At 36.6% G+C, this 18,386-nt stretch overlaps 1 protein-coding gene across 1 annotated transcript in view; it reads right to left on the minus strand.

Moving 5' to 3' along the window:
- Positions 1-3,396: 3,396 nt before the first annotated feature.
- Positions 3,397-18,386, minus strand: part of ktn1 (kinectin 1) — a 67,535-nt gene continuing 52,545 nt past the window's right edge. The window contains 10 exon segments of the mRNA XM_056477589.1: positions 3,397-4,174; positions 6,689-6,799; positions 7,544-7,633; positions 7,743-7,826; positions 13,490-13,573; positions 13,687-13,755; positions 15,098-15,190; positions 15,483-15,572; positions 18,001-18,081; positions 18,197-18,286. Of these exon segments, the coding sequence (XP_056333564.1) occupies positions 4,136-4,174; positions 6,689-6,799; positions 7,544-7,633; positions 7,743-7,826; positions 13,490-13,573; positions 13,687-13,755; positions 15,098-15,190; positions 15,483-15,572; positions 18,001-18,081; positions 18,197-18,286 (831 nt within the window). The 3' untranslated portion in view covers positions 3,397-4,135.

Genomic DNA, 18,386 nt, shown 5'->3' on the forward strand with positions numbered 1-18,386 from the left:
TTGAAGAAAAAAAAAATTCACAGTATATTTACTGTTTTATGGTTTTATCCAAACCTTGTTCTTTTAATGTTTTTTTTTTTTTGTTGCCACGTTGTAAGTCTCAATATATGCGAACTTCCAGCTCAAAATACCTCATGGCTCACATTTATGATACCATTCTGTAAATGTTCTTAAAGGGGACCTTTAAGTTTTGTAGAATAAGTATAAATTAGATTTACAATAGGATGTCCCTAGAGTATGTATGTGAGGTTTCAGCTCAAAATACCACACAAATACATTTTTAGAACTCTTTGAAAGGCTCACATTGGTACCATGTTGTATGCATTTTTTTTGGTGGGGCTTCTCCACACTGTAAGTCTCCTGGATGTGGGATAGGCTCAACAATCAGGGTGGGAACTTACTCTTTCAAGTAATTTCAAGCATGTTTTAATGCACCTTTTATTTAAACTCACGCCCCTTTGTAATTCACCCCTGCACATGTAGAGTTATGAAAGTCCTTACAGTACTTGGGTAGATGTCATGTTTAAATGACTTAAATTTAATACTGGTAATATTTAAAGTTTTGCAGTCAAATGTAAGACTTTAAAAGCCTTTTTAAGACCCAATAAAATAAAAATTTGCATTTAGAGAAATTGATGTATGCCATGCCGGCAAAGATAAATAAGTGAATGAGCACAAGGGGGAAATAGATGCTGGGTACCAACACACTAGAGAGTAAACGGAATACAAAGGCAGACAGCAAGAGAGGCATCGCAAGTAAAACAGTCCCAATAAAACTGAGAAAAGGTGAAGGAAGGAGGTGTTATAAAATACAAAAATGATGTGAGCATTAGTAAATGTTCAAGATAAGAACAGACAAGAAAAAATGTGATAGCAAGATTTAAAGTGGATCACTCACTGTAAAAATGTTGGGTTCCACACAATCGAGTTTTTACTATTTTAAATGGATTAAACAAAACAAATAAGTTGTCCCCTAAAAAAAAAACCTCCAGGATTTTGTTGTTTCGGCTCATTTTAAATAAGTAGTTCAAACAAATAGCAAACATTTGAGTATAGGACTAAATAATTCCTTCTATTGAAAAGGATCAATGAAAGTTAGTGCCAAAGCCAGTGCCAAACGTCTGTTTCAATGATGCCAGGAGAGAAAGGCTCAATCCAAATTCTACCTTTTAGTCCTTACCCTTCACGTGAAGGGGTGTCCCAATTCTTTTTAGCTTGAAGTTTAAGGGGAAGGGCTATACCCCTTCAAACAGAGATTTTTCAGGATCACACTTGAAACCAACGGTTAAGAAAATTTCCCAGAATACACCATCTACAACGGCAGCATGGCTGCACCCGGAAGTCAAGAGATCCACAAATTAGTATTTTTTGTCATTACGAATTTTCACAATAAACAAGCATAAGTTTTAATACATTCATAACCTCGTTCGTGTTTTACCACCATGCTTTAAAAAAACGCTAAGTTTTGCTATCTGTAATCCCTAATAACTGTTGTATAGCAGTCCTACAACATACTTTCACATCTGTCACTCGATGACACTCGAATCCGGTCAGAGAATTCTAGTGGCTGGGAATGACCTTGTGTCTACTGTAATGTTAATGTTGTTTTCATGTGTTTAGATGAATATGGGTGTACATGCACAGTACAGTTACAATCTTATTGCCACATTATATCGTCACGATAACATATCATTGCCTTCAGTGATTTCCTGAAGATAAATACCAAAAAAACAGCGCAACTGGAATCACTACAGCAGTCACCATCGTTAATCTCATATGAAGTAACAGCACAATGACATGATGAAATGTGCAGGGGTTGTAATGCTGTCCCAATGCTTAGGGGTAAATTTTGGAAACCTTTCCCTTCACACTCTGTTTCTAGGGCCAAGGGGAAGGGAAAGGGGTACAAAAATAAAATTGGGATTGGGCCAAAATGCAAATAGACATACATATATTATGTCATGATTTGGTGGTTTAAACATATGTTTGTAGGCAAGATGAACACTACAGGGCAGTACAACCACAGCAACTTTTGTTCTATTTCACACTTGATACTTACCGGGACATATCAACAATGAAGTAATTATTTTTGTGCAGTTCTTTGCAAAAAGCATATAGTGTCTTAAGGCTATGATTTGAAATCGAATATGTTTTCCTCCCTGTCTATCTCCACATGCACAATGAAATGTAATCCAAGTAACGCAACTTGCATTCGTTATAATGTAGACAGCGCCCTCCAGTGGATATGACATCTGAAATGTGCAACAAAACGTACCTGGAATAATGTATTTTACGTTTTACCAAAATGTAGGCTGAAACATGAAAATAAAGTGAGCCTGGGCTGGAAAAAAGTTAAACTAAAATAAAACCATGCTGTACTTTTAATCAAGCATCCCTTTTATTAACGCTCTCCAGTTTTACAATGAAATAACTGTTTTTGTGCAGTTCTTTGCACAACAGCATATAAAGAATCTCTAGGCCCACACGGAATCTGTGCGTGCAGAATTCCGCAGATTTTTAGTTTGTGTTAATGTGTGTAAATTTATATTTATTCCGTTTTTAAATTAATTTCAGTAATATTATTGATTAATCTGAAAATATTCATTTGATTTAGTTACAAAACAGTTTGTAAAGTAATATTTTCTGTCTTTTAGTAGAGATATTATATGAAAGACTTGCTTTGTCTACCAAATAAAGTGGATCTAATTGGATTTGCATTATAAACATTAAATAAAAGTTAAAAAGGTATTACTTTTTATTTAATATATATTAAGGTTTTAGTTATGATACTCTCAAAATAATTCTGCATAACTCCGCAGATTTTTTACACAATTCTGCACAGAAATAGCAAAAAATGTCTGCAGATTTCGTCTGGTCCTAAGAATGTCTTAAGACTATGATTTAAAATTGAGTACGTTTTCCTCACCTGTCTTTTCTCCATATGGACAACTTTTCCAGTATGGTCAGTTTGCTCAGTAACTCACCTTGTATGGTGTAGAAAAGCTCTCAAGGTTGAGTCTTGTAAAGCACAGTTCCACAATACCAATAAAACAAGGTAAAACCATGTGGTCCCAGTGTGCTTTTCTCTTATGTTAGCTTTTGTAAACACTATTGGTTGGCTTTACAGAAGCGTTTTGGTCAGTGTTTCGCTAAGTGATCGCCTTCTGGTGGACGTGTATCTGAAATGTACAATGAAATGTAATCCAAGTAACGTATCTTACATTCCTTTTAATGTAGACAGCACCCTCTAGTGGATTTGATATCTGAAATGAGCAACAAAACATAGCCGGTGCAACGTATCTTACGTTTTACCAAAATGTAGGCTGAAACACATTTATATAAAGTGAGCCTGGGCTGAAAAAGTTATTAAACGAAAATAAAAAAACCATGCTCTGCTTTTAATCAAGCATCCCTTTTATTACCGCTCTCCTGTTTTACAAAAAAATAATAATAACAGTGTTAATGAAATTAGCATGAATATAGATTGTGATGAAAACAAATGAGGAGGAGGATGCCTTTGTCTGAGCAGCATTTGAAACAATTCCTTGCTATGGCGTTTAGCGCAGACTCAACCCGCATATCACAGACATCCCCAGGAAAACAATCACTAAATTCGGCATCATTAGTCAGGAAAAGCATTTATTGGTTTAAACTGATCTTTCGCATGTGCCTCTGAGTTCAGGGTTTCAAAGCAAGAGCTGAAAACACATAAGTGAGCGTCAGTAGATCCTAACAGTTATATTATTATCATTTAAAACAACACAAATATCCTCAATGTTCTTTATACGAAAGGATAAAAACCTCTCTGGTCAAAGAGAGCTAACAGAACAAAAATAAGTAGTATCAAAGTATCGGGACTGAAAAAGCGTGGAACAGAACATGAACGAGTCTAACCGTGTCGTCTAGCGGATGCCTTTATCTATTGAAAATGAGGAATGCCACGAGGAAGGATCCGGTTCACTGAGTTCACGTCTTCATAGTCAGGGTTGGACAGCAGGTTTGGAGTGTGTCTGGACTGGTTTAACTGGAGACCAGCTGATTGAGCAGGAGTAGTAAACAGGGCTGAAATCTGATGGTTTTTCTGGTATGAAGTCTTGTGGCTTTATCAGAGCGCACTGTCGTGTGTTTTTTTTCATTACAGTTTATAATTGGAGTATAATTTATCCCCATCATCCTGAAACAAAGAGTAAAACAACTGTTAGCCAAAGTTTTTATTGTTTATAAATGTGTAATACTATATGTGTTGATTTTTATATTCTGCTTTATTAGTGAATTAATTTGTGAGGCACAAACTAGAATAGAGTTTAAATCAATTTATAATAGGGAGGAACCAAATTTTTGCCGGCAAAAATTTCATTTTTAGTTTTCGGTTTGTTACTACACTGATCAAAGCAGAAAAGCAAGAGCACGTCAAGTAGCTTGCACATGAAGTTCCAAAATAGCTTGATATTCTACTCATATACATGTATAATTATCTATGCATGAACTGCACATGTTCACTGGTCAAAACAAAGTCTGCTCAAATAATGCACTGACAGGACATTTCTATGTAGTATATTGGTTCCTGCTGCATACAGTAGTGCTACTGTGCTGTTATGGCAACGTTGAATGATGCGTCCAGATTCAGTATAAAATCTGTATAATTTAAGTAAAATTTTAAAGTCTTTGAATTAAAAATTCATTAATTTTCTTTTCAGTTTAGTCCCTTCATTCAATTAAAAAAATATTTTTTATTAATTATTAAAACAATAAATAATTATTGCAATGAATTTTTAGTTTCGGTTTGTGGACAAGTGGATGTAGAATTTTTGGTTTTGGCCCAGAAAATTTATTTCGGTGCATCCCTAGTTTTAATATAAAATGTGTAAGTCAAACGGATCATCACACCAAAAATGTAAAATTTGTTATTAATTTAATTGCCTCAAGCCATTTAGGAAGTAGGTGACTTATTTTTCTTTATAGAAATAACCCTGCTCCTCTCTAATTCATTTAATGCACGTCAACAGCTACTGAGATTTTGAGAGTCTAAATAAATAAAAGAATAAAAGACACATAGGCAAACCAAAATCAATAAACGTCTCTCTTGGCATTATATTGAGATTTTAAGAAACTAATAAAATGGTTTGTGCGACAAAAATAATTTGTAGAACTGTTTGCAAAACTTTAGCTGAGGCTGTGGATTAAACATAACAATATTATATGTTCAGTTTCAATTCACAAAAGCTCAGGTATTAAGTTTGTTTTGCCTCTGTGTTTTTTGACTCAAAGTGCCAGTAGCCAATAACTGAGTATTAGGCCATGTCCACACGTACACTAGGATTTTCATAAACAGTTTTCCCCGCTTTCATTTAAAAAAAAAAAAAGTCCACATGAAAATGCAAAAATGCAGTGACGTCTGATTCACCTTCATTGACACCTTACCTCTGCAACTCTCATATGGTTGCCCATTGAAGCCAAGCAGAGCTTAGGTCAGTACCTGCATGGGAGACCACATGGGAAAGCTAGGTTGCTGCCAGAAGTAGTGTTAGTGAGACCAGCTGGGGATGCTCAACCTGCGGTCTGTGTGGGTCCTAACACCCCAGTATATTGATGGAGACTCTGTACTGCTCAGTGAGAGACGTCTTTTGGATGAGACGTTAAACTGAGGTCCTGAAATCCCAGGATGTCCTTCAAAAAAAGTAGGGGTTTAACCCTGGCATGCTGGCCAAACTTGCCAACTGGCCTTTGTCCATCATGGCCCCATATCATAATTGGCTTCATCACTCTGTCTCCTCTCCACCAATCAGCTGGTGTGTGGTGTGCAGTCTGGTGCAATATGGCTGCCGTCGTGTCATCCAGGTGGATGCTGCACACTGGGGGTGGATGAGGAGATTCCCCCTCAAAAAATGTGTAGAGTGCTAGATAAATGTAAGGAAAGGAATTATTCACACGGGGCTTCAGCGTCAACACATGACAAAGGGCTTGTCTGTAGTTGGGGCTGACGCGATCATCATGGCAACATCAGCTAATGAAATTAGTCCGCAATTGGCTACTGTCTGAGCTGGGGTATTTGCATAAAGCGATCTGATTGGCTGACAGTTCTGTTGGCACTTGAAAAGTTGAGAAATTCCAAACTTCTGTAGTGAGCAATACCGCTGAAGCAGCACCGACGGATCCACGATTAAATTCAGCAAAGCTTGACAGCACCCTTTCAAAGTGAATGCGAAGTGTTGAAGCTGACGCCCCGTGTGAATCAGGTGTAATTCATGTTAAGGGTATGCAGAACCAACAGGCGGCGAGAATGGCGTTTTTATGCAGGGTTCACACCAAACAGGGAATTAAGTATTTTTGCAGGTAAATTGCATGTGAATCAATGTAAACATGAGAACAGAGGTGTTGCCGGAGTTTCTGAAAATCTTCACCCTGGCCAGAATGTTTCAGTCACCTGATACACTGTCATGTGGACAAACAGCAAAACCACAGAGGAAAAAGTGTAGTTTAGAAAATATCTGTGTTCCTGTGGACAGGGCCTAATAAATCACTCAGGTTCATGTTTTCAGCTTAAAAAAACTGAAGAAAAAAGTCTCCAACAATCTTGGGTGAATTGAGCGAAGTTTAGATTATGTGTACTACATGCTTGAACTGTTAAAACCCATCCCCTGATCTACATAAAAACAACATTTAAAACAAACACACAATGAAGTCCTACCCTTTCATGTCCCTTGGTAAGCTGTCTATTAACAGACTGAAGTAGTTCCTGTAGTTCCTGTACTGTCTGATTCAACCCTGCAGTCATCTTCTCCTTACGGGCAATTTCCTCCTGAAAATATGAACAAAAAGATCGCACAAGGTCAACATCAGATCAGACACAACGCAAAAGATCAAATCTGATATTTATTCAGATATAGTAAAGTAATATGACTCAAAACTTCTTGTAAGTATTGACAGGACGTCTGGTATAAACTGAGTGTAGTTTATTATATATAAGATATCCAGTTAATTATTGAAGAATTAAGTGAATTATCATTTCGGGGTTATATATATATATAACCCCGAAATGATAATTCAGTTGATATATATATATGTGTGTGTACACATACATACATTTTTTATATATTTTATATACATTTTTTTTCTTCTGGAGAAAGTCCCTTATTTGTTTTATTTCAGCTGGAATAGAAGCAGTTTTAAAATTCTTATCAACCATTTTAAGGTCAAAATTATTAGCCCCTTTAAGAAAAAAATGTTTTTGATAGTCTACAGAACAAACCATTGTTATACAATTATTTGCCTAATTACCCTAACCTGCCTAGTTAACCTAATTAACCTAGGTAAGCCTTTAAATGTCACTTTAAGCTGTATAGATCTAGTAAAATATTATTTATTGTCATCATGGCAAAGATCAAATAAATCAGTTGTTAGAAATGAGTTATAAAAACTATTATGTTTAGAAATGTGTTGAAAAAAAATCTTCTCTCCATTAAACAGAATTTGGGGAAAAAAATAAACAGGGGGGCTAATAAATCTGACTTTAACTTTATACAAAACCTAAAAGAGTTCTCACCGTCTGTGTGAGTCCGCTGGTCTCTATCAGGTCAGCTTCGCCGGCTTGTTTTACAATCTCTTCTTGAATCAACTCCAGGGACTGCTGGGCCTGACCAAGACACACAACATACAACGAGGGACTTACTTATTAATAAACAAGCTTGCTTCTTTACCCCTTGAAGACCAACAGAAAGATCCTCCTGAATCTCAAGGTTTACCTTATAAAGATCTCCAGCCACTTTCTGTCGCTCGCTCTCCTCCGTCTCCAGCTTAGACAACGTCTCTGTCAGCTGAGTCTTTAACTGAATTACAACAGAAAAAAAGAAAAAAGTCAAACATCACTTCACTGGGAAGTCAATAATGGAGCTCCTAAAGGCACAGGTCCCATTCACTGTCACTGAGCGGAAAAGAGCAGCTTAAACACTGTGGTAAACATCTTCCTTCCACTGGAGACAGGAAGTTGACACATTTGGAATTAAATTTATTCAATAATGACAAAACTTGAGGAGATTAAGGCCCCATTTACACTAATACGTTTTAGTTTGAAAACGCATAGGTTTTGCTACGGTTATGCCGCACTATGCCAGAGTTTTCTAGTGCCGAAAACTGAGCTTTTTGAAAATACTGGAGAGGCCTTTTTCTTTTGAAAACGCTGCTGCTCTGTGTTAGTGTGGATGGGGAAAAACGTAGACATCAAAAAACGGAGGCGTGGCCGCTGAGGTTTGCCTCAATACTAAGTAGCTTACACATAGTTCAGTCTTGCATCCTCTCCTTGTAAGTTCAGACTTTGCAAGTTTGATATGGGGACATGTCGGGTTCTTCAAAGGGAACAGTGTACTTTATAACATCATTCACATCACTCTGGCTACATTGTTTCACTTTCTTAACAATAAAATGAAAACATGATATGAGGAACTGCCCATTTCATTTTGATATTAACAACTTAACAGACGGCAAAAATGTTAAGGCGTCGTGTAGCTACATATTTATATAACAGTCATATTCACTGTATGCATATTTATAACAAAACGGAATCTGCGGATGTTTTTTGCCATTTCTGCAGAGAATTTTGGTAAAAATCTGCAGATTTCTGCGGAATTATTTTGGGAATATCATAACTAAAATCTTAATATGTGAAATAAATTATATCTTTTTAACTTTTATTTAATGTTTAAAATGCAAATCCAATTAGATTTACTTTATTTGGTAAACAAAGCAAGTCTCTAATTTAATATCTCTACTAAAAGACAGAAAATATTACTGTACAAACTGTATTATACATAAATCAGATGAACATTTTCATATTAGTCAATAATATTACTGTACTTAATTTAAAAACTGAATAAATATAGATTTACACACATTTACTAAAGTAAATAAACATAATTAATGATGGGCTAAAAATGTGCGGAAAATCTGCAGAATTCTGCACGCGCAGATTCTATGTGTCCTTAGCTATAACATTACTGCCTATTTTCACTTTCATTGAAAATACGAAACATACCCTCTCTTTCATTGAATATCAGTTTTAATAATCAATAATGGAGATTATAAAAGTATAATGTACAATAAGTTTATACATTATAGGAAATATAGGCAAGCAATCAGTCAAATGTGCAGAATCAGTATACGTGGTTCCATTAATAAATATACTAACTTATCTTTGCGCTCAGCCAAAACACGTTACCTGAGAACAAGTAATAGATTCAAAAGACCAAAGTCGGGGAATATGTCATTTGATATAGACAAATACAGTGAGATTAGATCCAGCGGTAGATCCTTGATGAACTGTCCCACATGCACAGCTCTCATTGCTGCAGTGCATGCCAGTGTGTGTGTGTGTGTGGTCACATGATGTGCCTTTTCAGCGGGGTAGTGTGTAAAGAGTTGTTCAGAAACGCTGGGTGAAACGCCAGTGTGGATGCGGATCGTTTTCATTCTAAAAGGCGTTTTAAAACTAAAACGTATTAGTGTAAACGAGGCCTAAGGGTGCTTTCACACTTGGTTCAATTGCCTGGACTGAACTCAAGTTTGATTGTTCCTGCATGCCACCATCTCGGCTGGTTTGTGTTCACGGTCTTTTTTCCTTTTGACACTCGGTATGCTTGCGTCATCGAGCTGCTGTTTTGTGTACAGCTGTTATATTTTGGTTTTGTTACCAGAACCAAAATACAGAGAGCCGCTTGCGTCTATCTGCCACAAAAAAACATTAAAAACATCACGCGATGCCTGCAGAAGTCGTTTTTGGTGGAGACAAGCAGACATTATCACTGTTTCCACTGATACACAGACACACACACACGAATGAATGCTATGAAAACTAAAGTTTGTCATACAGTTGGTGGTACGATTACATTCATAGCAGAAGTGAACTGTACCAGAGTTCGCACGAACTGTACCGCAGATCACCTCTTTTAGGTGGACTCGAGTTCGGTTCAATAAACATGTTCACACTAGCTAAACATATCGTACTTTTGTGTCAAACGAACCCGAGTGTGGTCCAAAAGTGCTAGTGTGAAAGCACCCAAAGAAATGCAGTAGAAACACTGAGGAAAGTTTTGGTTACATCTCTCTAAAAATCTATTTCAAGATTATAATGATTGGAGTAGACATTAAATTGTGGATTTTTAAAAGCAGGTCATGTGCAGATGTCAAAACACAAAGACTGAGGATTTGACACTAGTTCAGAGAATTAAAGGTTAAAGAAGAACAAAGATTTTATATTAGAATAATAAAAAAACCCATTAACAACACCGCTGTTCAAAAGATTATGGTCAATAAAGCTGCTCAATACACTGAAAAAGCATTCCAGTTAACGAAAAAAATGGTTTTCTTAAAGTTTTCAAATAATTTATTCTTACTTTAGTCTTCAGAGTCAAATGATCCTTAGGAAGTTGTTCTACTATACCAATTTACTTTAAAATCAGTTGATTTTGATCAATGTAACATCTGACCACAAACCTTTGAACAGGAGTTTATGTACGTAACAAACACCAGCTGTGAAGCTAGAAAAGCATGTGCTTGTGCCTGCAGTTACAGGGTTTAAGCAAAAGTGACAGCAAGACAAACTGTGACAGCGGAGGTATTAGAGGACATCATCCTGGCAAGGTATATCTGTCATGTCTGAAATGTCATATGACAGGGACTTTTTCATCAAGTTAACAGCCATCTATAATGCCATTTATTTATTACTGAAGCATCAAAGTGGCTTTACAGACCAGTTTCACAAGACTGTTATGACGCTTTTAAAGGTCATCGGCATAATAAATCCTTGAAAGTTTTTAGTATTTAGATGTTTAATAAAAGGTATGAGCATTTATATGTATTTATGAATGTATTGTATCATGTTTGCGTATCAATTTTTCTTTTCTTTTTCTGAAAGTCTTGATAACTCCCTCGTGGCTTTTTTTTGGTATTATTTCAGCAAATATGATTATAAATATGATTTGTTGTGCCATTCACTGCGCTCCAAGTTTAACCAACCATGACAACTTCTGCTGCGGAGAAACCCAGAAATGTGAAAAGGGTCCAATGGGTAAATGCTTCTTTTAAAGGGATAGTTCACCCAAAAAATGAAAATTGTCATCAGATGCTCAATCGCAAGTGAGTTTATTTCTTCTGAACACATGTGATGAAGTCTTCTGGTAGCTACTCAGTGGACAATAGTAATATATATTTTTTCTATGTAAAGGGGCTGTTTACACGATATTTTCACCCAAAAACTGAAAATGTTGTGTTGTGGCTGTTAACAGGGGACTGAAAAACGTAAACACCCTTTGAAAATGGTGATTTCATATACATAGTATGCTTGTTGCTTACATTTTAACAAAGGTGTGAATTTGCTTCATATTATGACCAACAAATCCTAAATAAAAATGAATGTCATCACTAGGTCTGTCACAATAACCAATATATTGACTTAACGTGCAATACTCTGACATGACCTCATTAGTTGTTGCCTTTGCACTATATATTTACATATTGACAAATAACTTTAAAGACATTTTACAAAGACATTTACGTTCTACCTCACTGCTGCCAAAGTTTATAACTGAACATTTACCTAATAGTATAATAGGACGTTTACCTTTTTAACATCAAATTATAGAATCTAAATAACCTTAAGAATGCTAAGTATTTTTAAGCGTTTATGGCTAATTGCATTATTATGCTATTATGTAATCATTATATAATCAAATGATCTCAAAATGACAATAATATTGCTTAACGCAACTATTTCTGTGACAATATAATCGCACAACAAGAATGCCTTATCAATACAGGCCTAGTGATCACTTCCCCCGTTTTAATCACCAACATTCTTCAAAATATCTGCTTTTTATTCATCAAATTCTTAACTACTGGAAGCTGAGTAAATGTTAATTTTTTTGATTGCGCCATCCCTTTAAGAATTCTCTATTACAGCTAAACAAATGTTTGTCATTCAGAAATAACAGATAATCCCTTGCCATAAAAGTTCCAGCTTGCTAGAGCAAGTTCCCCCCACCCGTGTGAGCTCAAGGAGAAAGGTGAAAGCGTTTTGAGTTTATCCAGGGGTACAGCTTACCAAATTCAACTCCTCATTCTGTCTGACGGCCTCAGTGTACGAGCCGTCGAGTTTGCTTTGCAACTCGGTCAACAGATCTTTGAGCTGAAATGAAGTTTGAGATGTTTAGGGACTGAGTGGGGCTAAGAGACTAGCTGGTGCTTTTGGAGGAGGGGGTCTGGATTTTAGTCAAGATCTGTGGAATTTCTGGTCATTTCCAACAGGATCAAAGAATGTCAGAATTTCTACTGATGTTCTTCAATGTTCTAGTGTAATCTGAAGAGCTGGGCTTGGTGAATGCTCTATCCTTTTTTTACATCCCCCCAAAAAAACAAAAACACCAAAAAAAAGAAAACCTCAAACAGGTGAGTGGGTTTGACAAACCAACTGTAGAAACACTCCTCTCTCTAAAAAAATAACCTCCCCCTCCTTATTGTAGCTCTTAAATCTCTGAGCACAAACAGTTCCTTTGCATAAATAGCACAGCTTGTGTGTATTGCCTCTTCTTGATGTATCGATAAATGCCCCCTCAATTTTAAGTCATATGGGACAAAAGTGTGACAAGAAAAATAACTTAATGTAAAAGTAATTTATAAATAAAATGCAGGACCTAAAGACGAGCAGAATTTGCACCCCGGAAATGGTCTCATCTTTACACAGAAAAACATCTTATTAAAAATGCTGAAATATAACCCATCAGGTTTATACTGTGAACTCATCTGCTTGCATCATCAACTGACTTTGTGCACTTTTTAAAGTAAATCTTTTTAAGATCACACAAAGAATCCGTATAGAATATTTTGAAGGAAATAAAATACATCAATGCTCTGCTCTCAGACTAAAATACTTATATGGAAAAAATTAATACAATTTTGATTGATATGAACAAATCACCTATACTTCTGATCACACTGCAAAACGACATGTGACAAAAAGTCTTGTTTTAAGTGAAACTAGCCAAAATTAACTGAGATTATGATTAAAATGACAAATATTTGCCAACAGGCACAGATAGAATCAACTTTGATACCACAGAAGAAATTCCACTACAATTGAAATGAATATAATGATAATAAAAGACCAAAGAAAAACAACATTGTGGCATAACTGCAAGAGTTAGTTATATAAACTCAGAACGTTCCATTAAGACGGTTTAATCCTCAGTCCAGACAATAAAAGCTCTCTAAGAGTATTGAGAAGATAATGAGAAGTACATCAGTATTCCCTCATCCCATCCTGATATAGTCTGAACTGAGAGCAGACAAGTAGATGGCAAACCTCAGAGCTATAAAGAGATTTTAGTTGAGCTGCTAAAATCAGACATGTTAGACATTCAAAAACGACAAGCAACAGACTAAAACAAAAGACTGAGAAACAGAAGTGAGCAAGCAATACGGCTCTGAGTGTTCTTGCTCTTACCTCTCTGACTTCCGAGACGTAGATGGCGCTCTCACGCTCCGCTCGATCCAGCTCAGACTCCAGCTGCTGCTTGTCTCTCCTTAGCTGTGACATGCACATTGTAAAGTAGTGTTCAAAGGTAAGTTCTTCGGCTCAGCTCTTGTTTTCTTTTTTTTTTATTAAAGGTGTAAATTGAATGTGTTGTAAAGCAAACTCACACTCTCCACATCTGCATCTGAGCTCAGTCTGTCCACTTCCTGATCCAGTGCAATTACCCTCTGAGTCATCTAAACACAATATACAATGATTATTTCTTCATTCCCACATAAACACAGCCAACAGGCTTTAAAAGAATGCATCTACTTTTTTTTTACTTTTTGAGAAAGAAAAAAAACAAGGTATAGATAGATAGATAGATAGATAGATAGATAGATAGATAGATAGATAGATAGATAGATAGATAGATAGATAGATAGATAGATAGATAGATAGATAGATAGATAGATAGATAGATAGATGGATAAAAAGATGGATAGACATACGGATAGATAGATAGCTGGATGGACAGACAGATGGATGGACGGACGGATAGATAGATAGATATATACAGTAGATAGACAGTCAAATAGATAGATAGACAAACAGATGGATACAGATAGATAGACAGACGGATAGATGGACAGATAGACAGACAGGTAGATGGATAGACAGACGGATACAGAGGGATAGATAGACGGACGGACAGACGAATGGACGGACAGATAGATGGCATAGACAGACAGAAGGATGGACAGACAGACGAATAGATGGATGGATAGATAGATAGATAAACAGACTGATAGACAGACAGACAGACAGACAGACAGACAGACAGATAGATAGATAGATAGATAGATAGATAGATAGATAGATAGATAGATAGATAGATAGATAGATAGATAGATAGATAGATAGATAGATAGATAGATAGATAGATAGATAGATAGATAGACAGATAAATTGATAGATGGATGAACAGATGGATGGATGGAAGGACGGACAGATAGACAGACAGACAGACAGACGGATGGAGGGATTGATGAATAAACAGACAAAAATATGGATATACGAATGGATGGATGGATGGATGGATGGATGGATGGATGGATGAATAGACAGATGGATACACAAACAGATGAATAGATGGATTATAGATGGATGGATAGATGTATGGATAGACAGATAGATATATAAACGGATGGATGGAGAGATGGATGAATAGATAGACAGATGGATAGACAGACGGACAGACGGATGAATAGACGGATGGCTGGACAAACAGACGATAGATAGATGGTATAGACAGACAGACAGATATAGATATACAACCATATTACTATTGGCCAATAAATGATCATGTTTAATGCCATCTTTATATTATTGGATGAAAAACTTTGTATTATTTACAAGATTAAGTATTTACAAGATTAAGTATTATTAAGATTAAGTTGATTAAGTATTTATCAAGTTACATACTGGTTATTGGCTTTTAAATTAAAAGAATAATGTGTGGTCTATTTCGGCCAAAAATAAATTATTAAATGTTCAAAGGGCTGGTGTAGAAATGAGGATGTAGTAGTTGATCTAAACCTCTTTGAGCTCAGCCTGTGAGAGGTCCAGCTTCTCCCTCCAGCGCGTCTCCTCGTGCTCCACACTGCTCTGTAGCCTCTGCAGGATCCCTTCCTGTGAACCAAACACCAACAAAACCCTCTGTCACACAATCACTCTTCACTGCGCTGCAAGAGTCACAGAGTCTAGCTCAGGCATGGGCAAACTTGATCCTCGAGGGCCGGTGTCCCTGCAGAGTTTTGCTCCAACACTAATCAAACACACCTGAACACCCTAATTAGTGTCTTTAAGATCACTAGAAAGCTACAAGCAGGTGTGTTTGATTAGGGTTGGAGCAAAACTATACAGAGACACCGGCCCTCCTGGATCGAGTTTGCCCATCCCTGGTCTAGCTGATAAAACTCACCGTCTCCGCTAACACTTTCTTGTACGTCTCGCAATCTTTCTGTAGAACCTTCTGGGCCTCCTCAGCCTCCTTCAACTTTTCTGCTAAAACCTGTAGGAAAGTTTATATGGATGGTGAGATGTCTTTATAAAATGCGCATCGAAATGTTGATGAATCCACCTGATTCATAAAGTGGTGGAATGGTTTCATTAGACACTGACTGTAAGGCCTTATTTACACTGCAGTTCTTGATGCCTATTTTTAATTGTGTCACTACATCTGATTTTTTGTTGACCTGCTTTGAAAGATATCTACTTTTACACTATACTCTGCAAAATAACCCAAGATAGACATACCTGAAACTAAAAAAATGAATAGAAATTGTGATAATTAATGGACGCATTGAACAAAGATGAAATGATTATACAATGTTTTGCTTCTTTAAATGTGTGGTATGACACTCAGTGGTTTAACTAGCTATTGCACTCCTGGTTCAAAACAAATGCAAGCGCAGGTTGCCAGATTGACAACATCAAGGAGCAAGCCTAACTCTATAGCCTAAAGGCTGACTTAAATCGTGTTCTAAATAAAAGCTAAGGCACGTGATAGAAGGAATATTTCCCATAATTAAAGGAGTTTTTGTTCTAACCATCACCTGAAATTCATGTTAGAAACTGCTTCTATTTCTTGTAGCTTAACAACAGGATAAACTGAAAATTATCACCTTGGGTACATCTCACAAATATTCATCATTAAAGGCTAATAATGTGAGTTTAATTGACATTTTACATGATATTTATTGATAATGAAAATGAAAGCAGCAGCAGATAGTTTACCTCAGATCTTGAAAACAAAATAAACCGTTTGAAATTAAACTTTAGAACTGACTCAGTGCAAGCCAACACATATCAGTAATTCTGCATTTACATTTATTAATGTTAAAGAGGTTTAATATGTATTAATTAGATTATAAACCTTACAATTTCGTTGGAGTGCGGTGAGTGCACTATTCTGTGGTTATGAATGGCTGTATTTAAATTTCTGTGGTGTTTCGTCTGGTATAAACTGCCTAATTGCTTATCACTGCAAATCTTGTCGTGTAGCGTGTTGTTAGGACACGGGGTTACAATGTAACCTGCTCACCTAGTGTTTATGTTCGTAATATTTATATTATTTGCTAATTAATAACCTCATGTGGAACTCTGAATCTACATCTCATTTTGCAGGCTGTTACTGTCCACCAGAGGTCGCATTTCGGTCACGGGCACATGCTTTGAGAGCCTTCATGACTGAATGAATTAATTACGCGGTTTTCCCACCAAGACCTTCACCAACTTCTCACATAACTGTTCAGTCTAATTGATAACGTGCATTCACACATGAGTTTGTTCATAATCTTGTTTTTTCTGTTAGTTAATTTAGAGTGTTCGACTCTGTTATAAATTAGCATCTGTATGTACAAGGTTAGTACTTTGCATAATACACAGCCAAACCAGCTCCATGTAAGGGTTTTCCACAAAGTGGCACTTGTCTAGAGAAAATTATAAGATGACAAATTATGAATTAAGAGACAACTATGAAATCAAAACAAGGGTAATGAAGGTTTTGATGTTGGATGTGGAACATGCTTTCAGTTCTGAAATGCATTGCATTTTTATTGACGGTAGAAAAGAAGAGCACTGTGCTTTTTTATGATGTATTTTATGAACAGTCTTTATGCTCAGGTAACCGCAAGATGCATATATAAAAAACGTCATTCACTGTGATCAGGGTCTGAACAGCCATTCATGCTGCTATGTCTCCAAACACAAGGTGAAATATATATAAAATAGTTGCAGCCTTAGTTAACTTTTTCCAAACTTTAACAGGTTCAAATACGGTAAGATAAATAAATAAATAACAAGTATAACATGCGTCACATTCTGAATAAAGCAGCATCAGATCACGGGGGTCCCGTGAGTTTAAATGGGGCATAATTTCAACTTATTCCTGAATGAAACGACCTTTCTAGCCAGCGCACAGTGTTTGTTTGTGGCCGTGCACGAGTTCAGGCATTGTTTGTATTAATGACGACACAGGAAGAGCCAGTGAGATGCCTACACGGTTTACTTATTTTACAAAACCCCATACTTCTGTTGTTATTGTGAGTGTACACAAAAAAAGTAAACACCTAAAAAATTCAATTGATGTATTGCTCTTATCTGTACAATCAAAACTGTGTAATTTAAGTTCTTTTCAGAGTTATCAGGACAAGACGCCTTAAACCATGTATACGGTGACAGCATGTAGAATGGCTGTGTCTTAATACAGGGTTCATTTCTGACCTGCTTGCTTATTTGGCAGATGCAAATACTTGTATCCAATCTGTTTTATCTACACATAGGCCTGAAACCCACCCGACAATATCAGAATCCATGAGCTTATTTGCCTACTGTGGGTTACATTCAATCTGTGCCACAAATGCAGAACAAAATCAGAATTTGTTCAACTGAACCATGCAGTGTAAATGTGGCCTAAAAGACTGACCCTGAATCTGTACCTGAGCATCTCCAGAGGACACTTCTCCAGTCGAGCTCTCTCTCAGGGACACCTCGAACTTCTGCAGCCACTGCTGGTGGTTCTGGACAATCAGATTGAAAACAAACATGAATTAATACTGCATGCACACAACAATGAAATACACTGACTTTAAACACATTGTACGATTCTGCACGGATGTGATTCCAGATATGCACCTGGTCACTGGGCAGCGGTACGTGTGGCAGGAGTCTGTGCAACAACGCTCTGCATTCTGCCTCCACTGACTCCAGCACAGTCTGATGCTCCTGTGGAAAAACACATACACTTCTGTCAAGCACATTGATTAAAAGACTCTCTGGCTAGTTAGAAAACCACTGCATAATCCACACCACAACAACTGTGCCA

Source organism: Danio aesculapii, chromosome 17 (assembly GCF_903798145.1).
Source record: "Danio aesculapii chromosome 17, fDanAes4.1, whole genome shotgun sequence".
NCBI classification, from domain to species: Eukaryota; Metazoa; Chordata; class Actinopteri; order Cypriniformes; family Danionidae; genus Danio; species Danio aesculapii.